The following is a 27,818-nucleotide window of genomic DNA, read 5'->3' as shown; positions in this document are numbered from 1 at the left end:
TATACTTGTGTGCTGCTGTACCTCTGCACAGGGTGCCGATACTACCATATACTCATCACACACAGGGAAAACCGAAATAAAAACCAAGGTTCATTCTCCTTTCCTCCTATGTTTCAACTGCCCCTGAGATGCTTTAAACTGTCCAGTCACCCCATCAGTCATGGGCTCCCTGCTTACAAGTGTCGAAAATTATTTGGGCAAAGACCAATAGACAATGTAAAACAATTCGATAGTATAAATCCCTACATAGTCTTCAAAACTACCGGGGGAAGAAAATAAGGCATACATATTTAGTTAACTTTTGCTTTAATATGGCAATAAGTTATTTTGATAAAAATTACAAATTAAAACTCAAGTATTTCTCATTTCATGGCGGCAATAAGCACTCTGGCATCTAGAACATCAGCAAACAATAAATCCAACATTATTTCTCCTGTTAAGTATCTACCATTGTGTTCTTTCAGGAACCTCGTAGCGGGCAAAGGTAGAACAGACCTTTCCCCTATCCAGCTGACACTGCTCATAAATTAGTACATCAGGTGTTTTCCTGAGCCTACATTTTGTCCATCTATCTCACTGTCCACATCCTCCCTCTGTGAACTATTACCTGTATTAACTCATTCCAGGGTAATGCTGACAAGGGGACATCCAAAACTCATTCTTGGGCAGAAACAAGAAGCCAACAGCACTGTGCTGTGTTCTTACACAGCATCCTCCATGGCTCACATGGATGAGTACTACTATAAAGCACACGCTAGAAATTGAGCTACAAATGAGCCAGAAACAGTGGTGCATAAGCCTGGCACCCAAAAGCCCAAGGCAGGTCAGCCTGAGCGACACAGTCTGTCTCAAAAAGAACAAAAAAAAGTAATTCAAGTCTTCAATTTTTTTTTTGTTTTTGATAAAAAAATACATTTCTATCATCACTTCTGAAAGCAAATCATTGAAATTCTGACATACTTTAAATCCTGTAATCGGTTTAGACATTTAATTTATTGGAACGCTTTTGTCAGGGGAGGGGAAGGGTTATTTTCATGTTGTGTTCAGACAGTCTCACCCTTTAGCCCACACTGGTCTTAAATAGTCAATCTTCTTGCCTCAGCTTTCTGAGTGCTGGAGAAGTGTGCACTATCATGTCTGGTTCTGGTTCGAATACTCTTAGACACGTATGGAGCAGGGTAAGGTGATCCATACCTCAAATCTCAGCATCATGAGACAGAGTAGGTAAACAGATCTCTATGAGTTCCAGGCTAGGCAGAGTCCACCCCTTCTCTCCACAAAAAAAAAAAAAAAAAAAAAAAAATAACAAATACGGTACGTAAGAAAAAAAAGTTAAATCTTACCTCAAGCAATGACCAGTCTAATGACACCACTAACAGTAATACTCTTTTCCATGATGGCATGAAAGACACATAAAATTGGAGACTTTGAGACAGGGTTTCTCTGTAGCCTTGGAGCCTGTCCTGGATCTAGCTCTTGTAGACCAGATTGGCCTCGAACTCACAGAGATCCGCCTGCCTCTACCTCCCAAGTGCTGGGATTAAAGGCGTGCGCCACCACTGTCTGGCCTATGCAGGCTATTTTTAAATCACTATCTTTGAATGCTTTCAATTTGGAAAACACATTATGAAGCACTCACTGAGTGCTGGAGATGCAGCTGTGCAGAGCCATGGCCTCGAGTGTACACTGATCTCCAGCACAGCAAAGAAACAAACTAAAAACACACAGCTTACAAATGAGGGCTGGGATGAATAGAAAGCTTGATGATGTTGCTGGGTTAACTAAGTCAATTGCTCTGACACAGATAGCGGACACTAGGAATACACAGGGTGGGGGGTCAAGAGTCTGTTTGGAATAAGTTCTTTGCAGCGCAGACTGGTTTTGAACTCCTGATCCTCCTGCCCAGGCTTCCTGAGTGCTAGAATTACAAGTGTGACCACGATGCCCAGGCACACGCATCATAAACGGCAGGACTGAAAAGTGTTGAGGACTCATTTGCTCACAATCCGTACAATTGTTTCCGGCATGATTAATTTTAAACTATGCACATCCTCCAATTCTTCCAGTCTGTCAACATAGTTGCTTTCCTGATTACACATTAACTAGAAACTAGGTTCAACAGTTGTTCCTCCAATCACCTGGCAAAGATGTCACAACTGTCAACTCATTTTATCAACTGGGCTGCCCTCTACTGGATAACTTAAGGCACTGAGACAAGTCAGTGCGCTTGGTTTCACAAAGCAATACAGACAAATGTAAACATTCCATATTCCAAACAGAGGTTCCCTGAATAAGTTAAAAAAAACACCTCGAAACACAAACCCTTCAGTTAGTCTTTACCATGGAAAGAACACAGTGCCAACTCCACAAGGAACGTCAGTCATCCTGAGAACCCACAATAGAGTTCTAGCCCCCTTTCTAACCGTGGAGGCAGATCTGAAACAGGAGTGGGCAGGGGTAATGGGCACACTAATCTTTCATGATTTTATGGTAATGTAAATCTCGTTTTTAGTCCATTTACTCTATGTTGTCTTCTTACACATAAGCACAACTCATGGCAGATTCATGCTGAGTATCTGATAGTCATAAGCCTCTTGAGCCCTTTCTTCTGTGATGATATCTAGCTGTTCTTCTGTGGCTCATCCCCACGCCTGTGATTTGCAGTAATGTAGGACCAGTTTACCATCACTGCCAAAACACTACAGAAAGAAAAAAACAACACATTAAACACTAACTCTTTTTAGATTAAGAAAGAGTTCTATAACATACTACATTTTCCAAAGGATACCTCTATCATACATATCAACATTATACACATTCAACAAAACTAGGGTACCTGGGTATGGGCTTAAATACCTTCACTGCCTTCGTGACATCTCTGATGAGGTATGCTCAGCTCTTTCCTGGCAGTGCTAGTCTATCTACTCATGACTACTGTCATGAAGCAGCACTGTCGAGAAGGTCACTCTAGTGTGGCTTTATCAAGTCAAGTATGGATGACAATGAACAATGCAGAAGTGATACAGATTAGACAAAATTTCTAAGAAAAGCAAAAATTACTTCTAAATAAAACTTATCCCTTGACTGTTTAAGCTTAATTATAAAGATCCTACTATGTTAAAGGTGTTCATGATATAAGAGAACAAAGGGCTTTCCCCCACTGATAGTTAAGATGGCATGCAAGCTCTTAAAGACGCGAATCAATAGCCCACAATGTTCAATAGACACAATACCCATGAGGGCAGGTTACTTACCTCATATAGAGTTCCAACTTCTTGGTCTGGGGAAGGGGCAAAGGATTGGTTCACATAAATAAACTAAAGGGAAAAAAAATGGATTCAAAATGGTATCCTTTTTGTAACTAAGACATTTTTAAACACTGTGTACGGTGTCTGTGCCAGAGATCAACACTGGGCATCCTTGGTGGCTCTCCTGCTTGAGACTGAGCCCATCTCTGAGTCTGGAACTCACCTAATGGCAAGTCCGGCTGGTCACTGAGATCCAGAGTCTGCCCATCTCCCCACCTGGCACTGGGGTCACATAGACCAGCACAGGGCCCTGAGGTCCCTAGGTACTAGATCTTCATCTTTGTGGGTGGAAGGCCTTTATAGACTGAACCAGTTCCCTAGATAAATACGTTTTAAGTAGTTTTTCACAAATAGTTTTTGGAAGGATATTCAAAACACTACATTAACAAAATGCCTACTTGGCATAGCAGCTCCTGACTATAATCCCAGAAGGTGAGAGAGTGCAGGATTGCCCATGACTTCAAGGCCAGCCTAGGCTACACAGTGAGACTATCCCAAAAGAAGAAAAATAATTCCCACTGAGCCAAGATAAAATTTCTTCTACTAATTTCACATTTGCAGTTAAAAATCAATACATTTGATATTGGGCATTTTCCTCGGGTATGTTATATACATTTTTTTCTCCTTTTTTTCTTTTGATCTTTACTACTTTTGAAAAATTTCTGAGGTACTGAGTTTTAAGCTGGACATTCTCAGTATTAAATTAGTTGAAGAGAAAAAAAGAATTCATTGTTCTAGACTTTTAATCAATTTTAAATTAAAATATTTCTAGTGCTTAAAGAATTCCTAAATATATTAAAGCAAAAGGTCATAGTATCGAGGCTTTTGATCAACTTCTTTTTAGAAAATAGAAGAAAACTGGCAGGTAACATCCATCTCAAAATCTAAGGATAAAATATTCTAGGCGTAACAACTCTCTCCCTTTTAAACAGAAACAGTATGTGAACAGTTAGTCAACAGGTATTGTTTATACAACAATAAATATTGGTTAAGTTTTTTCCTTCAGTACTGAATGAGACAGTTAAGAGTCCTGGCCCTAAACACAAATAATATTTCATGGCCCACTCTATGTATATGAGCAGTACTGAAAATAATAGTATCTATATCTCATGGGGCTACTCAGAGCAAACCACACCAAATAACATATAATGCCAAACACAGCTATGTGCTTTAGTGATGATTTAGTTTAGGAAGGACTGTGTTCATGATCATGGTCCTGTAAGATCCTGTCTTCATGAGACATGCTATTTTAATCAGTGTAACCATACTCTAAGATGTTCACACAAAAACAAAAGCGTCTAATAATGTATTTCTCAAAATGTATCCACTGCTAACTGTGGAGATAGCTCAGTTGGTAAAGTGCTTGATATGCAAGCGTGAAGACCAGAGTTCTACCCTCACATACTCCCAGCAATAGGGAGAGGGAGACAGGGACTCCTGGGACTTACTGGCTAGACAGTTTAGCCTGCTTGGTGAGCTTTAGGCCAATGAAACTGTCTCAAAGAACAAGATGGATGGCAACTGAAGCATGATGCCTGAGGTTCTTCAAAGAAACAAAACCCTTATCACAACTAAAACCTAAATGGAGTGCTTACTATATTGTATACCATGAAATAGGTATATGAGTCTTAGTTCTTTAACCATATGTGAAAGACACATTGCTTACCTCAAGAACAATAGGACAAAAGTAATACAGAATCAAAGTAATTTAAACACCAAACTGTACTAATATACAGAGTTCATATAATGTTCTATGACAAATAGTTCTGCATGGATATTCAGTGATACTTTGAGGAAACTAACTAAAATGCCAGCCTTAAAAAATACAAAACAAACAGAATGGAAAGCAACAACTGTAATGACAAACATGATGTTAAGGGCTTGGGATAAGTAATCACACTTCCTGCCCGATGACCTGACATAATTTCCAGGAACATGGTGGACCGAGAATCCACTCCCAAGCACTGTTCCGACCACTGCATGTACATGGCAACCACCTCCAGAGGTAAACAATAAAAACAACTGAGTTCGAGAACAAAGGAAGAATCTGCTCAAAAGTCCATAGAACAAAAGCAACGTGTAGCTTTGTACGTACACGTGTTACTCAGGGTTGCCTAGGAACTACTGTGGATTTTTATAGGCAAACAATCATTATTGTATTCATACCAACTGTTCCGAGGCCACGAGTTTAAGGAACTTTTTGATGAAGTCAATGAGTCCTTGGATGGTTCGGGTTCGCTCCACAGCCCATTTCTTTGTTTTCATTATAGGGGTATCTCCTACAGCCTTCAGCAGGATGTCAACTTCAAAAAAATCGGTTTGAAACATTTGATGAGAAGGTGATGTGAAACCGTTCAGAAAACAAACTTTATCTACAATTACTTTTCTGGAGCTATGTGGGAAAAACAAAATATTAGACTCTTTTCTACTATTTTCCCCCTTAATCCTACAAAGTTCTTTCTAATGAGATTAATCTTTAAGACACATTCGACACAAGAGAACTCTAAAGATAATAAATCGATCTAGCCCATGATATAAATAATACCCAAACCAAGTTAAAAAAAAAAAACGCATCCATTTTTCACCTACAAAATTGGTGGTAAAAATAAGGTGGTAATGTAGGTAATGCTGCCGCCGCCACTGTAACATGGCATGCCTTTCTGGAAAGCAATATGGTAATACATATCCGATACTTGGAGATACACCTTGACTCAATAATATACTACTTAAAATCTAAAAAAACACGAGATTTATATTCATATAAAAGGATGTCACCTTTATCAAAACATTTATTTTTACAGGGGGGAAAAAGCAGTAAATTTACATATTCAACACATATATGTAGGTAGGATTAAATAAAATATGAGCTGCTTTATGGCAGAATTTATAGAGAAAGGACACACATTCCAAATTGGGTCCAAACTATGGCTCTGTCTCTTGTAGAGCTACAAGCACTAAACTCTTTCACTCTCAAACCCCTATAACAGCACCTACCTCACAGGGCTGATATGAGGACTAAGTCAGTTAATGCACGTTCACAGCAGTACCCAGGCCATAAGTTATACTAATAGAAGCTTAAGCTTATAAAGAGATGTTCAAGAATACAGTTTGGTTGAGACAGGGTTTCTCTGTAGCTTTGGAGCCTGTCCTGGAACTCGCTCTGTAAACCAGGTTGGCCTCGAAATCAGAGAGATCCTCCCGCCTCTGCCTCCCGAGTACTGGGATTAAAGGCGTGTGCCACCACAGTCTGGCTTCAAGAACACACTTTAAAAGCAGTTAATAGTTTAAGAAGCTGAGAAAATGTGCAAAATAGAAAAATGTGTGTATACAACCCCAACTTCATTCAGAATCACATACACATATTCAGATTAGTATAGCATCAAAATGTTACTTCGTAGTAGTGACATATGGCTTTTTGTAAATACTAAATTTTCTATACTTAACTTTTTAATGAAAAAAAAAATCCCTATTACTATAGTGGTATATTATTTGTATTTTGATAAATAAAGCTTGTTTGAAGATCAGTGCAAAGCAGACATACTAGTCAGCCATACAGGCCAAGCAGTGGTGGCTCACACCTTTGATCCCAGTAGCCAAACTAGATAGTCATAGAGGCTGGGCAGTGGTGGTGCATGACTTTAATCTCAGCCCTAGAGAGGAATATAAAACGGGAGGAGACAGGTCTCATGCTGTCTCAATCTGAAAATCTCTGGAGGCAGGATCACCCATTTTTGGTCTGAGGTAGGGGTAAGAGCCAAGTGGCTAGCTGCTTTGATTTTCTGATCTTCAGCTTGAGCCCCAATATCTGTCTCTGAGTTTTTATTATTCATGTTACACACTATTAAAAAAAAATCAGGGGCCCAAAAAAGTTTCAAAGAAAGCAGTAATATTTCAATGATTCAAAACACAGATGTAGATGAAAGTTTCTGTCCCGCCTGGTCCCACAGCCGTTCAGTACCAAAGAAACACACTGTCTGGACTATCAGCTCAGGCTTATTATTAACTAGCTCTTACAACTTAAGTTAACCCATAATTCTTGTCTAAGTTTAGCCACACTGCTCGGCATCTTTTCTCAGTAAGGCATTCTCATCTTGCTTACTCTGTGTCTGGCTGGTGACCGTGTCTCTGCCTTTCATCTTCCTAGAACCTGTAAGTGGCCTATACTTCCTGCCTGGCTACTGGCCAATCAGCATTTTTAAACAAATCTTTACAGTGTACTAGAACATTATCCCACAGCACACAGATATGCAAATAAAGACTGATCTTAATGAAGTTTATTTCCCTTAAGAGACACCTACAACCAAAGCTGCCCCGAGAGCAGAACTGTCCAATTGTTACCACACTCTTGCCCCATTTGTTTGGCATTCAAAGTTGGGATCAACTTATTCAAGTTTCCTCCTGAAGCTAGGTGTGGTGGTGCAGGTCTTTAATCCCAGCACTTAGGAGGCTGAGGCAGATGGATCTCTGGGAGTTTGAGGCCAGCCTGGTCTACAGAATGAGTTCCAGGAGATCACATCTGCTCCTGAAATGAAACACAGGATCTAGAACATATGATGCAGCTCATCTTCCTAGAAAAGAACTATGTAAATGCCCTTTCAGTTATTTTGGGAATAAGGATGAGTCGGGAAGGCATAAAGGTGATTTTGGTTAGTCTATCTTTCATACCTTCCTCCCCAGTTCCCTCGACCCCTGGAGCAATCAATAACTCGGCAGCAATTAGGCACTGAAATGTACTACTGAAGAAAGAAGAGCCAGAGGGCAAGAAGCTGGAGACACAGTAATTTATAGTAATTATGTAGTAATTACAGCTGTAGTCTTAGTTCCCAAAATGACTTGCTTGTAGCTCTGAACCCTGACTACACATTAGAATCAACCGGAGAAGTTAATATACACAGCAATTAAATCGCAATCTTTTGCAAAGTAGAACCTTAGCACTGGTATTTAAACGCTCGGCCTGGGAAGCCTGTGCCAGCAGGGTCAAGAACATGCCATCTTTCTTTGGCAAATTACAGTGGAAATGTGAAATATCTGATAAAGAAATTGTCTACAAAAGGATGAAAATAGGAATTCAACTTGTCAGAGTGAGAGAGAGTGAGAGAAAGTGAGAGAGAGAGAGAGAGAGAGAGAGAGAGAGAGAGAGAGAGAGAGAAGAAAAAGAAAGGAAATATGGAGACCCAAACAAACACAGCCACCTCAGGCATCATCTTGGATTATGGGTCATTTTCTAGTTTTTCTTTGATTTTTGTATAGCAATCATCAGTGTGAAAGACTAAAACTTTGCCTGAGATGGCTAGGTGTTTTTGTTTGTTTCTGGCCCAGGGATGGCTTTGACCATACAGAGATTTGCTAGTCAAAGGCTTCTGAATGTTAGGATTAAGAGTGTATGTCACCACTCTCGGCCCGGTGCTTCCATCTTAAAGGAAACCTTTGAAAGTGAGCTTGCTACAACTAACTGGAGGAAAAAAATATTAGGACTTTTTTTTTCCCAGGTTGACTGGCCATCTGTCAAAATACTAAGTACAGCATATATATTCATGGCAGATTTCCTCCAACCACAAGGTCATTTTTTTTTTTCTGTCTAGATGAGCTGGGACTTGAACCCCTGGACCTTTAGTACCGTTTTACTACTGAGCGACATACACCTGCATTTCCCCCAGGAGCAGTGCTGGGAAACAATTCTCCTGTGCTGCACAAACAAGCTGGTGAGATTAAGGAGCAGCAGAGACACCCGGATCTAAATTTTATGTCCCTGAAAGGAGAACAATCAAGGACAAGGTCTACCTTTTTTATCGATACGTGTTAGTTTGCTGATTTTTCTTATAGTCAAATCTCACTTTACAGTGTTCAGGGCAAGTTAACCTCAATTTCCTTACTTTCCACTGGCAAACATATATGACAATACAGAGGCTGAGGACAGCTAGGTAAAAGAAATATTCAATGTTGCACAAAAAAAAGGCTTGCCCCCCCCATCCCAAATAAATAGCTAACTAAAAGGTGGCACCTATACCTTGAGTTTTCCCTTAGCATTCTTCACAGTAGCTCAAGTTCCAGGTTTTCGTTCTACAGAATGAATCTAAATTCATTCCATTACTGTTTCATTCATATCCACATCGGGGGAAGCCAATAGCGAAACTCGTCACAATTCGTGGACTGTACTCCACTTGTCGCCCGTCACCTTACATTTTGATTTCAGTAACTTCTGTTCTACCCGGAAGTACCAAGATCTCACTCGCAACCCAGCTTCAAATTGCTCGAAGGCTGACTACCTCCAAGACCCCGTAAAAAGTGCGAAGGATGGCGAATCCGGGTACCACCCGGATCACGTAGGCACCCAAAAGGCGCGAACACCGGCAAGAGGAGAAAGAGCACCTCTGGGACGCGCCCTTCTCTAGCTTTTGCTTCTTTACGGGCCGCCTTCCTTACAAATTCTATTACATCTCCCGCCTCCGCACACAAATGGATGTTGACATTACTTTTTTTCTTGGTGTCACCGGGAGGCTCCTCCGTCCCCGGGGAGACTGTGGCCGAAGACGGGGGCTCTGGGGTGGCAGTTTCCGGGGAGAGCTCCGAAAGGCTCTCGCCGCCGGCTGCAGCCGCTGAAGGAGGGAGCTGCAGCAGAGCCTCGGGATCTTCCGCCATCTTGCTCGCCGAGAGTGGATGGCGGAAGTGACGTACCCGGTGCAGAGGTTGGGCCTTGCTCCACGGAGGGTCGCAAAGCAGGCGCCGGGTGGGGGGACCCGGGACAACAGTGAACTTTGGGGTGTCTGGAGAGCGGTACATTAGATGATCCGTTGGAAACATTATTTAAAAGAGTTCTGAGTGTCATCTAGTCGCAGCGAGCTTCCGGAACGTTCCACGACGCGGCTCCGCGGGCCACCAGATGAGTACGTGCCCCCTCCCTCCAGCAAGTTGGCTCCGGCCAGGGACGCTTCCGTTTCCTTCCGGCCTGCCCCGCCCAGGTCCCGCCTCCAGGCCCCGCCCCACAGCGGGGGAGCGCGCGCGCGCGTGCGAGAGGGGGCGGGTGGGGAAGCAGTGGCAGCGAAGCTCCCGGAGGCGAGGCTCGCACGCCCGCCCCCGCCCTGGCCCCAGCGCCCACCCGGTCGGCCCGGCCCAGCCATGATCAAGGCCATCCTCATCTTCAACAACCACGGGAAGCCGCGGCTCTCCAAGTTCTACCAGCCCTATGTGAGTATGCCCCTGCCGTGGACCCGGGGAGAGGGCGAGCGCCGGCGCAGGGCAGCGCCCAGCGGCTTCCTCCGAACGACCCTCGCGACGCCGCGGCCCTCCCCGCGTCCGACTCCTGCACCGCTGGCCCGCCTGTCACCTCGGGCAGTGGGAGCCGCTTGCCACTCCCCGCCAGCGGCTCGCCGTCTGTGGGCGAGGCGGTTTGTCCGCCGCGAGGGGCGCTGCCCACCTGCCCGGCACCTCCGCTCCAGCACGGCGGCCGCGCCGCTCCCAGTCCCACTCCCTTGTCGCCCAGCCTGGCCAGGTGGATTGCTTTCTGTCGCTCGGGGACAGATGGGCCACTGTGCTGTCCGCCCTAATCCCCCGGCGAGCTCTGCAACTTTGGCTCGCCGCACGCCCTGGCCAGTGTGTGCAGTGTGTTTCCATATGGAAGCCTCCCAAGCCCCCGTGTGACTGTTGAGGAAATTAAGTGGGAACCTGGGGTTGCGATCGGCGTTGCCTTTGGGGTTTTAACCTACCGTCTGAATCTACTCTTGACTTAACTGGCAGCGTAAGTCATTGGCCCATCAGAAAGGGACTCTGCATCTCGGAGTTAACGATTTCATCTTGGTGTGGTTTTTCTTCTTTAAACCAAAACATAAGGGCATTTGCCCTGAGTTTTGGTTGACAGGAAATAGCATCTGAGAAAGTTCTCTTCTAGAACTGTGAACATTGTTTAATATTGCTAGGAGCAGAGACTTTCAAGTCACGAAGATCTAAACGATGGAGGAGAGGTGATAGGTTCCTATGCCTTACCTGAGGGCAAAACTCAGACTAGGTCATGCTCTGAGCTGTCATTTGTAGGGTGAGCTCTGTAGCTGTCTTGGGGACGTTTTGCGTATAGCCAGACATGGACTTTGAATTTAGTGTTGAAAATATGCCAACACCGACACTTTATGCGCATGGCCCCAGATGGAAATTATTCCTGCCATTAGAAATGAAACGTGAAAATGTCAGTTTGCCTGAAGTGATAATGCAGTCTGTGGAGGTGTTGGCTGAAGTGAGAAATAGAGCTGCTGCATTTCCTTAAGTTGCTTCGCTTTCCCTGATGCTAAAGAACACTTTGCTCTACTTTCCGCGTGGTTTTTTATCGTTAGTATAACTAAACGCTAATGGGCTGCTTAAAAAGTCTAGATCGTTCTTGAGTCGAACATAAAATTCTAGTTGTTCCTTCTGAGGAAAACAATGCCATTAGCTTGACATTACCTGATTGCATAAAATGCCCTTGTTGAGTCCATTTGCTGTGGAGAAAAGGCACGTTCCAATAGTGAGATCACATTGAAGAGTTTTGTTTTTCTTTCTGCATTTAAATCTGCACATTTACGTAGTAATCCGTCTTGCCTGGTGATGAAGATCTGTAATTCCAGCTACTCAGGAAGCTGAGACAGGAGTATTGGAAGGTCAAGACCTAGGCTATGAATTCAAGACCAGCCTGTGCAATTTAGTGAGACCCTGTCTCAACATAAAAAGTAAAAAGTGGGCTAGTGATAGTGTTTCTCACATCCACAAGGTCCTGGCTTCAATCCCTAGTATTATAAATTTAATTATTAAGCACTATTCAGAATAATAGGTCCCTTGGATAAATCCATAATTTCACCGTAATCACTACTATAGGTAGACTTAAATCATATGAAGTATGAATTTAACTTGGAAATCTAGAAATACAGCTTTGTCCAGCAGTGGAAGCAGACTTGTCTTTTACCTTTCATTATTAGGTAGCAGTGACGGCTAATGTGGAGAAGGTGTGCAGCTGAAGCAGCCGTGGTGGCACTTTTTTGGTCACTGAGTGACAGTGCTGCCGGTGGCGTGGGGCTGGACGGAATTTAAAGGGACGTGGATTATATAGAGGTGGTGTGCCAGAACTGTTTCTCTGTCAGCTGCTACAAATTGGATCTTCCCGACCGTGTGCTAAATGGTCTTTCAGAAATAGTTGAAAGTAATTTATTTCTTTGCTTCTTGCACTAGACTATAACCCATGTGGGGTTGTATTTTTCTATTTTTTGTTCATTTATTCCATTGTCATCAAATGTTTACTTCATGCCTGCCACATGTAGGCACTGTAAGTGAAGAAACACATCCACTTTCTGCTTGTAGGAGGATGTAGACATGGCTAAAAAATAGCCTGTATGACATTACAGGTATTAATAGAAATAAATGATGTGGAAAATAAATCAAGACAAAGTAGGGACTGTGAGCATGACAATTTAAAATACTGCAGCCGGTTACATTCTCACCAAGAAGTAATGTTTAAGCCAAGTATTGAGCGTGATAAGAAAAGCAGCCTCGTAGAGAGATACCTGCGGGGAAGGGCATTCCAGGCAGAGATTAAGGAGTGCACATATGCAGAAGTTGATGTTTGGAGAAGGAATATTACAAACACACGCCTTACAAGTGGAGACTGTCAAGTAAGCACGCTAGAAAATGGTCATCCAAATGTAGCCCTTTTGCGTTGCCTGAAATTCCTTTCTTCTCTTTGTGACAGAACCCAAATCGAGTCCTTGTCTTTGCTTAGCCCAGACACCATGTACAGTGTTTTCTGAAGGAATTTACCCTGCTGCTGCTCTTGTCTTAGAACTTCCTTTTTATGGTATGATACTCTGCTTCACAGCCCTAAGTCCTTGGGACATCCTATTGAATTTTTGTTTGAAGATGAAATTTAAGCATATTTGTGTCATTTCCAGCAGTCAACATCGAGTCTTTAATGTACTGAACTTTTTAAATTTTATTGTGTGCATGTGCTTGTCTATGTCTGTGTGTACCACATGTGCACAGGTGACCGCTGAGGCCGGGAGTGGGATCCGCTGGCACTGGCGTTTCAGTTGGTTGTGAACTGCCTGCAGTAGGTGCTGGGAGCCAAGCGTTACCCTCTGCAGGAGCAGTCAGATCTCTTAACCTAACTTAACTCTCTGGCTCCTGCAGTGAATTCCTAAGGAACTGTTGTTAAATGCTTTCCTTTGGAATCTAGCTTTGGGATAAAAGTTGAATTAAAATTGATTGTTAAATTTCCTTCTAACTGTTACAATTTAGTTGTCCATTAAGCAGAGATTTTCAGAATCTGTCTTCAGCATGAACGTAGGTGGAGTAGCTGTTACTTCTTTCCTGTGTAAAGCTGGGAGACGTCTCTGAAGAAGTGTTCTTCAGGTCTGTCCGGTGGCTCATCTGGGAAGGCATTTCCTGCCACGCCTGGCAACCTGAGTTCCATGCCCAGAACCCATGTAGTGGGAGGAAAGAGCCCTCTTTTATGGTAACCTCTGACCCTTTGGTGTCTTCCTCACACAAATAAATTTAAAAATGTACTTTATTTAAAAGTATATCCAATAAGGTCAGTTTAGAGTTAAATAAATTAAGCAATATTTCAGGATATTTTTAGGCCAACGTTTCTGTTCTCTGACAGGATGCTGAGGTTTAAGTTTAACATTTTGGGTTAATACTAACAGTTTGAAAATTGCTTTACTTTGGCATGTTTCCCTACTACGATGGGTTTTCGCTCTTCGTTTAGGCTTCCTCAGGATATCACATTTGTGTGGTCATTTCTGCCCCTTTGTACTGTAGCCTTGGCCATGCCTCTCGGTTGGTGTCATTTGTGAGACATGAAGTAACACGTGTTTTGTAGTCTTTGCTGAGTTAAACTTGTGGCTCTTTCCACTTAAGTCAGATATTAAGAACGGCTGGGCTGATTACTTCCCCTTTTATTTTGCCTGCTATATCCTTGTCATTTCTAAACTTCTGCAAGTTTAGCATTTGTGTGTGTGCACATTATCTTTCAAGTCATGCTTACCCACAGCAATCTGGCAATAGTAACTTTTAGTCTTAACAGTTACCTAGAAATTATTTGTATATTACTAACATTTAAAACACATGTTTTTTTACATAGCTATTAAACACGAAAGCAACAACAAAACCTTCTTGGGCTATATGATTTCTGTGTTATTGGTAAATCAAAATGTATTTAGTGAATCATGCTGATAAAGTAGAAGGACATTGTGAGTTGCTGTTCTTGTTTTCGCAAATACTAAAGATTACCACACTTTAAAGTACAAGCAGAAACAGTTGTAAACTGTAAAATGCATGAGTTACCCCAATATAAGTACGTTAAGCTGTGTTTAGGTATTAGGCTGTTTAACAACTTCCAGCACTAGAAAGATTGTTCTTTAAATCCTCAAATATGAAGTTCTGAACATGACGTTTTCTTTTAAACATCTTTAATAAGTTGTAGCTGTGCTTATTGGTTTCCTTTAGTGACTTATGACAATGTGGCAGGATAGTTAGATGCATTTTGATTTTCATCTTTCCCCATCCTGGACATGAAGCCTAGAGCTTCATGTATGCTCGGGTATGCCATACCACTTAGCTACACCCAGCCAGTTGTTAGTCAGGTGTGGCACCCAGCTGTAGTCCCAGTACTCACAGCTAGGAGGGAAGTTGAGGCAGGTAGCTCATATGAGCCCATGGATTGGAGACCAGCCTAGACAACATAGGGAGACTCTGTTTCAAAATTTGAAACAAAATGAAATTTTAAAAGGTGTAATTATCAGCAGTTCTGAGTAATATCAATATGTATTATTACACAGTTCAGCCTTTTAAAAAAAGCCCTGTCCACAGGGAAGAGCACACCAATTTGTTATTCAGTAGCAAATGGCCAGCCCTGAAAATACAGGTAGCATTATACCAACTGAACAGGTTGTATTTAGAAATATATGTATGTATACATGTATACATATATGCATGCAATAACAGTAAAAAAAAAAGACTGAATTTCAAGGAGAGCTGGGAGAGGTATATGGGAAGGTTCAGAGGGAGGAAAGGAAGGAAGAAATGTTGAAATCAAATTAATATCTCAAAAATAAAAATAAAAAGCCTTTCCTTATATCTCCTTTCCCACGGTGACTACTTTTATCTGGTTATCATGGCATTGTGTAAATAATGTGCATTTGGCTAAGTTTTCATTTGTAGACATGACCTATTCTCTTATTGGAAATAATCACTTAGTTCTGACTTACAGTATCAGAGTCTCAGTCCCTCAAAGCTACTTTATACTTCAGACTATGTCCGTCCTCAGTGTCCATATTAGTTTTTTATGTAAATCATCCTCAGCTGAGCCAGGTTGTAAATTTTGTTTAGTTTTTTTTTTTCCTTCTGACATTTTATCTTCCTCGAAGATAATCGCTTTTCCTTTGAGCTAGTTTTTTTTTATTTACTTATTTCTAATTTATGTTTCTGCCAGCATGTGTCTGTCAGTTTCCTGTTCATTAAGAAATCTCTTCTGGAACCTCTTGGCTAGGATCAGTCTCTGCCAGTTGCCTGGCAGTCATGTTTGGACTTTATCTGCGAGATTCCTCTTGGCTGTTTTCTATGTTAGATCTTCAATTGCTTGATTCTTTGTCTGTTGTCTTATCATGGTAGAGCCAGTGACTTCTTGAGTAAAGTGTAACAAGAAGTAGATTTTATGAGAGCTTGCTGTTCTGAAAGTCTTATTAATAAGTACATTGAGATCTAGAATTCTAATCTTCATGATTGCATGCTGTGCCATCTTTCTGTTTCCATTGTTGGTTTTCAAAAGTCTGTAGTAATTCTGGCTGCTCCCTTTCTGTGTATGATGACTTTATGACTTACTAGGAATGCGTAGACTTCTGTTTCTAAAGTCTTAGAGTTCCTTGCTGTGAGACTGTTCACGTCCATAGCGTGGGATACTCCATCAGGTATTATTATTCTGGAAGCTCTAATTGTCTACTGGAAGCATTTCTTGGTTTCTTTGTGTTCTGTTTTGATGCAGGGATTAAACCTAGGGCCCTTGAGTGTGCTAGGCAAGGGCTATCACAGAGTTAGCTATATCCTTGGTCCTTCTCTCTATTCTGAGTCTTTAATTCTTGATTCTTCTAGACTATTGTAAATTCTTAAAATGTTTTCTTTTCTTCTATGCCTCCAATCTCTTCTGTAGGCATTTTCCTCAAGCTTTTTTTCTAGTTTATATCAGGAATTTGAAAATTTCTTGTGTTATAATTTTCATGATATCCTTCTTAATTTCTGAATTGTACTTGTTTCGTAGGTTACATCTCTCCCGAGTGTTTCAGATACAGAGCTCAGATCCTGTTGGAATCTACAAAGGAAGTTCAAATATGTTATTTTAAGTGTGTAACAGGAGTGGGAATGATACCAAGGTGTAAGCAGAGACTGCTTTTGTTTCCCTGTCACCAGACCTGAATAATCACACAAAACTATATTAATTACAACACTGTTTGGCCAAAGGCTCCGGCATATTCCTAGCTAACTCTTGAATCTTAAATTAACCCATTTCTACTAATCTGAGTATATATCACCACGAGGCTGTGGCTTACCAGTAAGGTTCTAGTGGTGTCTTTCTCATTGGGCAGTCCCACAGCTTCCCTGTAGTCTGCCTTCTCTCTTTCTATGTCTCTGCCTGGCTTTCCTCTGCTAAGCCATTGGCCGGAACAGCTTTATTAAGTGGGGTGAACACTGTGTTTTGAGACAGAGGCAGGGAACTCAAGAGAGCAGTGAGCATTCACTGTGGCTGATGTGCGTGGGTGGGGAGAAACAGCAGGTGAGAAAACTCCATAGGTAGTTCAAAAGTAAATTTGGAAAATGTTTATGGTATGGAAGGAATTTTTGTGTATTAATTGTATATGTTTCCACTTTGCTGAATTTGGTAGCTTACACACACACACACGCACACACACACACACACACACACACATGAACCATCTCTGAAAAGACTGAAAAGGAATAGTTTTTTAGGTCTTTCTCTCGTTTGGGTTTATATTAGTGCTTTTTAATTTCTCTTTTTTTAAGAACCTGGTTTTAGAGCAGATATGCTCTGAAGTTCTTTTGTGCTCCAGTGTCCAAGGTCTTCCTTTTTCCCAGCCGTGATGGGGTTAGCACTGCTGAACCTGTGAAGTGGAGACCAGGAATGTGGGATGGAGAAGGATCTGACCCAAGCCTCAGTCTGACATCACCAACTGGAGGTGGTTGGAAGCTGTGGCAGCTAAGGATGCCCCAAACCCCCTTCCTAGGATGCTCTCTAGGAAGTGGAGATGTCACCCCACTTAAACTTTCAAATAGGAAATCCCTTTATCCTACCTTGCTTTTTATTGCTGTAATTTATTGATCTTAAAATACTGCATAACAGACTTCTCTTGGGTCAAAGAGAGATCCTAGAGCTCCCCTCCTCCACCTGAAGGAGCCCTGTGGGGCCAGGTACTGAGGGGAGCCTCCTTGTATCCTGCCTATCTCTTTCTCCAGGGGCCACAGGTTGGGTTCCATCCCATCTGCAAGTACCTCCAGAAGCATATCTATTTCATTTAATTGGAGTTGGAAGAGGGATCTTGCCCTACTTTTCCACCTTTCCCAGAGCAGGGGAGGGTGCGGGCACATTGAGCTCACTTCTCTAGTTTGAGTGTTGAGGTTGAAGCTGCTGCTGAGCAGCCTTCGGTGTCACAGAGGAGTCATTACCTAGGACTGACCTCTCAGTTCAGAAGCTTGCAGTCTTTATATACAGAGATGAGAAACTATTGTGTTATTATCTATTCATTAAACGTTTGATTGAATCCTGAGTGAGGTAAGCCAGACCCAAAAAGAGGAACATGGGATGTACTCACTCATATTTGGTTTCTAGCCATAAATAAAGGACATTGAGCTTATAATTCGCAATCCTAGAGAAGCTAAATAAGAAGGTGAATCCAAAGACAAACATATAGATATCCTCCTGAATATTAACCTTCATCAGGCGATGTAAGGAGACAGAGACAGAGACCCACATAAGAGCACCGGACAGAAATCTCATGGTCCAAATCAGGAGCAGAAGGAGAGGGAGCACGAGCAAGGAACTCAGGACCACGAGGGGTGCACCCACACACTGAGACAATGGGGATGTTCTATCGGGAACTCACCAAGGCCAGCTGGCCTGGGTCTGAAAAAGCATGGGATAAAACCGGACTTGCTGAACATAGCTGACAATGAGGACTACTGAGAACTCAAGAACAATGGCAGTGGGTTTTTGATCCTACTGCACTTACTGGCTTTGGGGGAGCCTAGGCAGTTTGGATGCTCACCTTACTAGACCTGGATGGAGGTGGGCGGTCCTTGGACTTCCCACAGGGCAGGGAACCCTGATTGCTCTTAGAGCTGATGAGGGAGGGGGACTTGATGGGGGAGGGGGAGGGAAATGGGAGGCGGTGGCGGGGAGGAGGCAGAAATCCTTAATAAATAAATAAATTAAAAAAAAGAAACATAAAAAAAGAAACACACACACACACACACAAAAATCCCAGTATGTGTGTGTGTCATAAATAAATAAAAACTTCCAAGAATTAAAAAAAAAGTTTGATTGAAAACTAAAATAACTTGCATTTAATTGTTGATTTTTTCTACCTAGTTGTAATGTGATTATAGAATATAATTTTTGTGAAACCAATCCTCTAGTATTTGTTACTCATCTTTTTGATTTTCTTATAGTTTAATTATGTTTTTCTTTGACATGAAGTCTCGCTGTGTAATCAGGTTATCATCTGACTGTCCATGTAGACCAGCGTTGTCTTGAAATTGAGCGCTCTTGCTTCAGCCTCCTACATCCTTGCATTGCAGACATGTGCTAGTATTTCTGGCAATGGTTTTGTTTCTGTTTCCTGTAATATATGGTATTAAGCAATGTTTAGTGTTGCTTAGTTGAATTTTATGCTAATGGAATGATTGTGTGTCCTTGTGCTACTTGCCCTTTCTATTTCAGCTGGGGACTGAAGTGTGTCTCTTCCAGGTTCCCGTGCTGGAGCTCCAACTCCAGTGGAATGGTTTCTGCAGATTGGAAAAGTATTGAGTTTAGATGAGGGCATGAGAGTGGGTCCGTGTACCCTCTTGTGGGGCTAGTGTCTTCCTAAGGGGCTGGAGAGCGAGCTTCTGCCCTCTTTCTTTGCTGCATGAGGACAGAGAGAACTGCTGGTATCTTGATTTTGGACTTGTAGCCCCAGACCTGTCAAAAATAAACAGTTGTACGTAGGCTATCCAGTCTGCCCCTTGCTGTTGCGACAGATTGAATCAAGGCTCTTTTATTTTTCCCATTATGATTTGGAAATTTAAATGTTTAAGGATAAGAACATGTTAAATTTGTTCTGTGAATGGAGGATATTTGGATTATTTCAGCTTTTAAAAAAGTCATTTTATAAGTGCTTTCCTGTTGGACATATTAAGAGTTTTATATGTATGCCATTGCTGATAGTTGTTTCTGATCTCAAAGGTTGATTTCACAGGGGTTAGAAGAGTATAAGGAGTAAAAGTGTTGATGAATGAAACTTGTGAAATGCTAGTGCCCTTTACCCCCACACTGGTGGGCTGAGAGTTTCTGTGCTTTGAATTTTTGTGCTATTTCATGCCTATTCTACTGTGGCTCCTTGGAGTGTTGCCATTGTTACTTTAACTGAATGTCACTGGATTACTTTGAGGCTTAACATCTTTATATTGTTTATGAACCATCTTACTTCCTTTCTTGTGAAGTTTCTGCTCATGATTTTGCTTACATTTTGAATGACTTGGGAAAGTAGCTCTTTTTTACTGGGATAGGAATTGCTTGGTTAAGTTTAGAAAATATCTATGGAGCCAATTCTTGGTTTGGGATCTGGTCTACATAAAGATGAATAAGGTGGACTCATAACCTCAATCTGTATTCTACCAAGGTTCAATTTACCTGTAAACTCAAGTTTCTCTATTGTCCCTGCACTAAATATTACTTACTATAGCTCCATGAGTTACCTAACGTTACTTCCCTGCTTACTTTAGCCATTTGAAAAGCAGCGTCTTTGAATAGCTGATATCTACTTTCCTTTTTCACCAGTGTGTCTGAGTGTTCTGTTTCTCATTCAGTTTTGAAGGTCGAAATAAGTTACTTTCATTGTAGTGGTAAACTATAATAAGGCTCCCTACCCACACTTTTATCTAACAGTGTTGGGTTTTGCCTTTGTAGTTTGAATCTAATTCCCAAAGACCTTTCCCCCTTTTTGTTTCCAGATTACAATTACTATCTTTTATTTTCAAAATATCTTGCAATGCTGTTAAACCTGCAAACTCGATCCTAATGCGTGTGAATTATTCTTTCTCAGAGTGAAGATACGCAACAGCAGATCATCAGGGAGACTTTCCATTTGGTGTCGAAGCGAGATGAGAATGTGTGTAATTTCCTAGAAGGAGGATTGTAAGTAGAGCTTTTCGTGGGTATTTCTGATTTCCAGTGTGTGGTGAAAGTATGTACTTGATGAAAATCCTTCATCGTAATTCATTAAATTTGGTGAATTAATTGCTATCACTGTTAGGCATAACTCTAATTTATAGACTTTTTAAGATACTCAGTCTTTCTAAAAATTTTCCCCTCCCAGCCTTAGTCCTTTCACCCAGTTTCTTGTGCATTTTATATTTACTGACATAAAAATATAGCCTTAAAATATTTTACTTATGAGATCACAGTGTTTACTTGCATGTTGCCTTTTTTTGCTTAATACTTTGTAAACTTTTGCCTGTAAATTCATCTGGAGAAATAGAACTTACCTAGCAAAGGTGCTGACTGCCAGCCCTGATGACCTGAATGTGATCTTTAGGGCCCACATAGGAAGGAACTTGTTCCCACAAGTTGTCATTTGTCATATGTGCATCCACATACACAAATAAGTGTAATACATTTTTAAAAATTCTGGGAGATCATTCTTTCTAATGGGTGTAGTATTCCTAGTTTGAATGCACATAAAATTTCAGATCATATGCTTTATTTTATTATAAACAAAGTCAAAGTCTACTTTTCAAATATCTATGAGTCTAATATATCCCTATATAAATTCAACTAGTAGATGTTTCTGTTTTTAAAATGAAAAAATTAGCTTGAAAACTAAATAAATACTGTAGATATTTATTTTTTCTTTTTCATTGTCTGCAGCACTGTAAATTAGACCCAAGGCTTTGTGCTTGCTAGGCAAGTGCTTTCCTACTCATGTTCATCCCAAGCTCTAAGTAAATCCTTTAAAATGAATGGGTTCTATTGGCAGCAGTTTACCTCAAAATGTTTTCTTCCCCAGTTATGTAACTAGTACACTTAATATGTTCTTATTGAGAATTAAAACTAAGTATCAGCAAAGTCACATGAATGATAAGATGCATATTGTAAAAAAAATCAGGGCAACAGAACCCATTTTTGTCTGGCCATATTTTTTTAATCATGTGGAAAGTTTATTTGCATTTTAAAAAGTTATATCATACTGTACTTAAACATGTAATGCATGTTTATGATGTGTAGATTTGGTGTTAAGCTCCCCCAGACTCTAACTTAATGAGCAGGGCAGCCACTTGTTCTGCTTTTGTTTAACCTCTGTGGGAATCTGGTCGTCTTTGCCATAGCCATTGCTTCTCTCTTAGCTTATTACCATCTCACAGGCATCTCACCTCCCGCAGGCGCAGGGTGTTTCACATGGTAGATAGAAAGAGGACCCTGTTTGGACGGAAATTAGGCTTTGAAATTGACATTCTTCCCTAACCATATAAAAATGGGAGGCAGTTACTTACTGTGCCAAAGATGAAGCTGTTCATCCATCCTCATTCTAGTTTTGATCCTGGTTAGCCAGTTCTCTTGGTCAGATTGTTCAAATTCTTGGAACTTCGTTTTTTCCTCTAAAATGAAATATTAGGTCTAAGAAGATGTCAAAAATTAGAAACTTATGTTTATAAAATTTTACATTCTGCATTTCACCTCTGTACTGTATACTTTTTAGTCCGCTTGACACAAACTAGAGTCATCAGAGAGGAGATATTGAGAAAATGCCTCCATAAGATTGAGCAGAAAGTCATTTTTTTTCATTAGTGATCAGTGTGGGAGGCCCAGCCCACTGTGGGTGGTGCCATCTCTGGGCTGTGGTCCTGGACTCTATAACACATCAGCCTGAGCAGGCCTTTTGCCGCAAACCAGTAAGCAGCCAAGGCCCCTGTACCAGCTCCTGCCTCCAGGATCTTACCCTGTTTGAGTTCCTGTCCTGATTTCCTTCAGTGATGGACTTCTATGTGGAAATGTAAGCCAAGTTAACCTTTTCTTCCCTAGCTTGACTTTTGGTCATGGTGTTTCATCATAGCGATAGAAACCCTGACTAAGACAACTTATACAATAACTTATATAGTATTAGATTGGTTTAAAGTGAAATTATGTTTTTCAAGGCCAATTATGTTCTTGCTTTGCACAGGTCCTTAGTTTCTCTGAGCATTAATCTAATTTGTAACACATTTTCAGAAGCATGGTCTTTTAAAGCAAAACAAAAGACAACTTACAGTAAAATAGCTGATGTGTTTATTTTCCCTTTCAGGGAATAATTTGTAACTGTTGTCATAACCAGTGTCAGAATGTTCAAAGTGTACATACAGACTTTTAAATTAAATCCTCTCTGGACAAGTAACCTAGCATATTAAGAATCCTCCCTGGAACCCCCCCCCCCCCCATATAATTTGTTTTTGCTCTTACAGGACAAGGAAGTAGAATGTACTTAGAAGTTGTTTCTATAGAGCTTGCAAGTTTAGTGTTATATTTATGGACTGATAAAAATGTCGTACCATATTTGTGGATACTCTCTTAATTTTGATTGTGTATAATCTTGTTTTAAATCATGTTAATGTGGAAGTGGTCTTGAGAAGGTGAATTTGGTATTATAAACTTGACTATTATACAGCTAAAGTGTATTTGGAAAAATAGAAGATGCCTCAGATAATTCCTAAATTATTCTTTTAAAAATGCTAAATTCTAGTCATATGAATAAAAGAATTTAATGAAAGAGTTGAGCATTCATTAGCCCAGTGTTCTTACATTTAGATTTAAGAGCAGTGTTTTTGGAGAGCATCTTGATGCTAAGTCTGTCTAAAACTTAAGAAATACTCTTTTTTTTCCCCCCTAGCTGATAATCAGTCTTAAGCTGTGTATTTTACTGTGACCTATGAAGTTATATCTTGTAAGCATTTGCACATGCTTTGTGATCTGGATTGCCTGTTCCTTCAGCCTCATTGTTTACTAACCTATTCTTGTCTACTGGCCTCATGTCTCCCTGAAAGTGCATATTGTCATGACAAAAAGCCCTTTTCAGCCATTGCTACCTGACTCCAAGGTGCTCCTCTCTTCATTGTTCCGTGGGTCACCCTATTAGTTAGATGTCAGTCTAAATGTCTCTCTCTCTCTCTCTCTCTCTCTCTCTCTCTCTCTCTCTCTCTCTCTCTGTGTGTGTGTTTCTCTCTGTTTCTCTCTGTTTCTCTCTCTCTCTCTCTCTCTCTCTCTCTCTCTCTCTGTCTGTCTGTCTGTCTGTCTGTCTGTCTCTCCCTGTTCATTCTGAAGTGGGAAGCTCATGGATGTGCTAGACCTGCCCTGGTTCTCTGTGTGGCACCTTCCCCTACCTGTTGACTTTCTCGTCTCTTTACCTGCTATCAGTGCCTGACACACCACACTTAACTCAGTGAATACTTTAATGAATAATTAACTAAAATTAAGTGCTGGCTTTTTTTTTTACTTGACATTTCTGAAGAAAATTGCTGTCTTAATCTACTTAGCTTCTGAAGTTTACTTGAACGCTATGCCACTGTTACATTCTGTTTTACAAAAGGTCTTAACAAATGCCATTTTGCTTGAACTAATGAAATGTTCTGCATTTTGTTCACCATTTTAATTACTTTGTTTTGTCATTTAGATTAATCGGAGGCTCTGACAACAAGCTGATTTATAGACATTATGCAACACTATATTTTGTCTTCTGTGTGGATTCCTCAGAAAGTGAACTTGGCATTTTAGACCTAATTCAAGTAAGTTAACAGTTAGATCTTAACTACCTTTAATTAGTTATTTTGATTATATTTTTGTAAATTTAAGATTCAAACTTTATAAAATGATGGTTTGCTTGATAAGTGTTCCATAGTTATCAGGTGGGTACGCTGTCACATATTACCTGGCATAAATCATTTTAGGGGAAATATTTATTTTGGCTCAGAGTTCTGAAGTTTCAGTCTGTCAGCTGCTCCATCCCATTGCATTATGTCATGGCAAAGCAGTAGCGCAGCGGAAGAGCATGGCAGAGGAGTGCTGCTGTCCTCGTGGCCGTTGGGAAGCAAAAGGGCCAGGGACAAGACGAACATTTCAAAGACACCTCCAGTGGCCCCTTTCCTCCAGCTAGGTTCCGCCTCTTGGTAGACTGTTTAGTTATGAACTTGGAAGTAGATTATTTTATCTAGAAAAACAGTACCCTCATGATCCAGTTCAAACCATATTAAAGGATGGAGAAACTAATCTATTTAGGACTAATTACAACTAATTTCGTCATGCCTTTTCTGTTCGTGTGAGTTACTACAAGGAGCCCAAGACTCTGAGTCTTTCTGCATATGTCCAAATCTGACCCTGAAGACTTAACTCTCCCAGGCTTCTGAAAAGCTTTTGAAGTGTGTCCATAGAACTGAAGGTCATTCATAAGAAAACTGATGTTTTGAACCTCATCTGTTAATACTTCTTTGATGCTTTAAATTAAATCTTGCTTTTTTATTACTGCCTTCAACTTTCAACAGGTTGTATGTGTGTGCTTGTGTGTGTGTGTGTGCCTGTGTGTGTGCATGTGTGCTTTTTCATTTTATTGAGCCTAGAGATGTATTTGTTTCTTCCAGCATCTTTCCTTCTCTAGATTTCATCTCCTATTATTAGACTAGCCTGAATTTAGTCGTTTTCATCTCTTTCTACCTCCCATGCCTTGGGGATTTTGTCAGCAACTGTCAAGGCTTTGAGATTGTCCTCCATTTGCAAGCTAAGTTGCTAAGTTGACCTACGGTATAAAGAATGGCAGCAAAGGATGAGACGTAGACTTCTTGCATTACTAACAGCAGAAGCATTATCCGGAAAACACCCCGATCCACACTAACAATTGCCTGCACTAGTTCTCGTCTCAGAGGATGCTGTGAAGGAGCCAGGCGATGCCTGCACCCCAGTAACTCATCACATGGGTGGGGAACCCCAGACTTGGGAGCTGACTTTCTTTATAATGGGGAAATCATGTCTGCTCTGGGGAGAACGAGGTTCTCCTTAAGGGAAAAAGTAAACGTATCCTTTGCTGTAAAGGAAGACACTATTTTTCCAAGACTGTTTGTCAGTGTGACAGATTTGAAAAGATAGTCCTAGACACAGATAGCAATCACCTTTGTTCACAGGATTGTACAAACCTAAAATCTGTAGACTTTTCAAATTGCTTCTTCCTCACTAGTATTCAGTACAGGGCTGCATGTGTGAAAGCTCTTGGGGACTTTGGGGTTTTCACGTACAACATTCCATGGCCTTCTATCTTCAGAGTGCCTTCTGCCCCAGCTTTCTGTTCATGTGTAGGACTTTGGGGTTTTCACGTACAACATTCCATGGCCTTCTATCTTCAGAGTGCCTTCTGCCCCAGCTTTCTGTTCATGTGTAGGACTTTGGGGTTTTCACGTACAACATTCCATGGCCTTCTATCTTCATACCTGGACTTTGGGGTTTTCACGTACAACATTCCATGGCCTTCTATCTTCAGAGTGCCTTCTGCCCCAGCTTCCTGTTCATGTGTAGGCCTCGTTTTTAGACAACTGCAAATCAGTCTGTCCTCTCAGTCTCGGTTTCTTCTCTCAGCTGCTTTCGTATCTTTCCATGTTTCTGTTCCCTCTGGTTTTAACATCTGGCGTGTTCTTCACTTTCCCTAATCCTGGGTCTTGCTTGTCTTTATTCAGTTTAGATTCCAAGGAGAGTCACAGTACGCATAGCCTTCTGTGCACTTCATTCCCAGCCTGTGCTAATACACTTGGAAGATTTTTTTTAAAGATTTATTTATTTATTCATTTATTATGTATACAACATTCTGCCTCGATGTATGCCCGCACGCCAGAAGAGGGCGCCAGATCTCAGTACAGATGGTTGTGAGCCACCATGTGGTTACTGGGAATTGAACTCAGGACCTCTGGAAGAGCTGCCAGTGCTCTTAACCTCTGAGCCATCTCTCCAGCCCCCCACTTGGAAGATGTTGAAGAAAAGCACAATGCTATTTACTGCTCACTTTAGACTACTGATCTCGGGAAGTCCTTAGTACTGTCCACTAGTCATAGTTCATATGTGGCCCACTTTTTCACCCTGACATCACTTCCTCTAAACTAGCAAGACCTCACTTCCTAGAGCACTAACAAGAAGAAGCAGTCAGAAGAGAGCGTTGGCCAGCTCTTGCTGTCCACCTGCCTGTCTGTTATTTGTTCTGTGGAGGCTGCACTCACGGTGCTCCTAGCTGAGGACCAGGCTGTTGTAGTCTTCACTTCCTCTTCTCCAGCACCCGCACACCTCTTCTAAATCATCCCCGCAGCCAGCACCGTGCTCTCCCACCTCTGCTCCCCTTCTGTCACTGACATTATTTCTTTCTCTCCTTTGACAACAAAATACGTAGTTATAAAAATATATCTGGAACCCTTTTTGCTCTCTTGCACCATTGTTGCTGAATTGCAAGGTTCTTAGCAGTCTTCCTCTGCCTGATTCAGTTTGCTCACTCGTGATGAGTACTTTCTCTACTTGATTTTGAGGGTAGTGTTCTTCCCTGGTTTTTGTCCTGCATCTTTAGTTACTTCATCGTGGCCTCATCACCTCACCTAACTGTAGTTGTTGATAATGTCTTAGGGTTCTGTCTTGAGTATCTTCTCTTTTTGTTGGTTTATTCCTTTGCTAAGTTATTTTATCCAAATATTATTATCTATGTGGTACCAAATTTAATCTTTAGCCCAGAGCTTTTCTTTGAGTAAATAACTTTGAAGCCCAATTTCTTTCTGGACTTCTCCTTTTGGGTATTATATAAAGATCTCAAACTTCCTGTGTACCACTCTGAGGTAGATCTGACATCTGTATTTCCTATGGATTTTGTCTTATTGTTAGCAACAACTTTACTCTTCCAGTGCTGTAGTCGGAACCTGAGGTCCTTAGGTCCTTAGGTCTCACTGTCCTTAGGTCTCACTCTTTGCACCCTGCCTCCATCTTAGGCGAATCCTTGCCTGACCACTTACTACCTTCTTGGCTGTTACCACTTGGTCCAGGCCTCCACAATTAATCTGTATTCTGGCAGTTTCCTGGCTGTTCTCCCTGCTTCTGCTGTTTTGGGTCCTCACTTGGTGCATCAGTCAGAAGCCATTGCAGTATGCCACATCTCATACCTTTTATCCTAGACTCTCCATAATAACTTCCTGGAGAAATGTGCCACATTTGCACATCTGTCATTGGCTACCCAGGGGCCTGTGTGT

The 27,818-nt window shown here is 41.3% G+C and overlaps 2 protein-coding genes across 6 annotated transcripts in view; one reads left to right on the top strand and one right to left on the bottom strand.

The window, feature by feature from the left end:
• Window positions 1-287: 287 nt before the first annotated feature.
• Atg12 (autophagy related 12) lies at window positions 288-9,987 on the bottom strand. 2 transcript variants are annotated; one of them, XM_075968700.1, is made up of 4 exons: window positions 9,782-9,984; window positions 5,475-5,611; window positions 3,255-3,317; window positions 288-2,699 (listed from the first exon to the last, which is right to left on the bottom strand). In XM_075968700.1, the coding sequence occupies exons 1-4, from the start codon at window positions 9,945-9,947 to the stop codon at window positions 2,640-2,642; spliced, it is 426 nt and encodes a 141-aa protein (XP_075824815.1). In that variant the 5' UTR covers window positions 9,948-9,984; the 3' UTR covers window positions 288-2,639. The 2 variants fall into 2 exon arrangements, with proteins under 2 accessions (XP_075824815.1, XP_075824816.1); XM_075968701.1 differs by lacking the exons at window positions 288-2,699; window positions 5,475-5,611 and having other exon boundaries at window positions 3,256-3,317; window positions 9,782-9,987.
• Window positions 9,988-10,280: 293 nt separating this feature from the next.
• Ap3s1 (adaptor related protein complex 3 subunit sigma 1) overlaps window positions 10,281-27,818 on the top strand; it is a 45,363-nt gene continuing 27,825 nt past the window's right edge. For 2 of the 4 annotated variants that reach the window (XR_012910292.1, XM_075968703.1), the window contains exons 1-3: window positions 10,284-10,493; window positions 20,636-20,727; window positions 24,233-24,344. Coding sequence is in view for 3 of the 4 variants with exons in the window: in XM_075968703.1 (XP_075824818.1) it covers window positions 10,425-10,493; window positions 20,636-20,727; window positions 24,233-24,344 (273 nt within the window). In the remaining variant the exon portion in view is untranslated. Of the gene's footprint in view, window positions 10,494-20,635; window positions 20,728-24,232; window positions 24,345-27,818 lie in introns of all 4 variants that reach the window. The other 2 variants (XM_075968705.1, XM_075968702.1) reach the window with 2 other exon arrangements.

This window comes from Microtus pennsylvanicus, chromosome 4, assembly GCF_037038515.1.
Source record: "Microtus pennsylvanicus isolate mMicPen1 chromosome 4, mMicPen1.hap1, whole genome shotgun sequence".
Taxonomy (NCBI): Eukaryota; Metazoa; Chordata; class Mammalia; order Rodentia; family Cricetidae; genus Microtus; species Microtus pennsylvanicus.
The sequence above is the reverse complement of the archived record's forward strand: the minus strand, read 5'-3'. Positions and strand labels throughout refer to the sequence as shown.

Excerpts from the sequence above, each read along its gene's own strand:
- Atg12 (XM_075968700.1), bottom strand. The coding sequence starts at position 9,947 with ATGGCGGAAGATCCCGAGGCTCTGCTGCAGCTCCCTCCTTCAGCGGCT. Across the intron at positions 5,612-9,781 it reads CGGTGACACCAAGAAAAAAA|TTGACATCCTGCTGAAGGCT; the intron begins GTAATGTCAACA and ends ATTTTTTTGAAG. Across the intron at positions 3,318-5,474 it reads TCGTGGCCTCGGAACAGTTG|TTTATTTATGTGAACCAATC; the intron begins GTATGAATACAA and ends TTTTCCCTTTAG.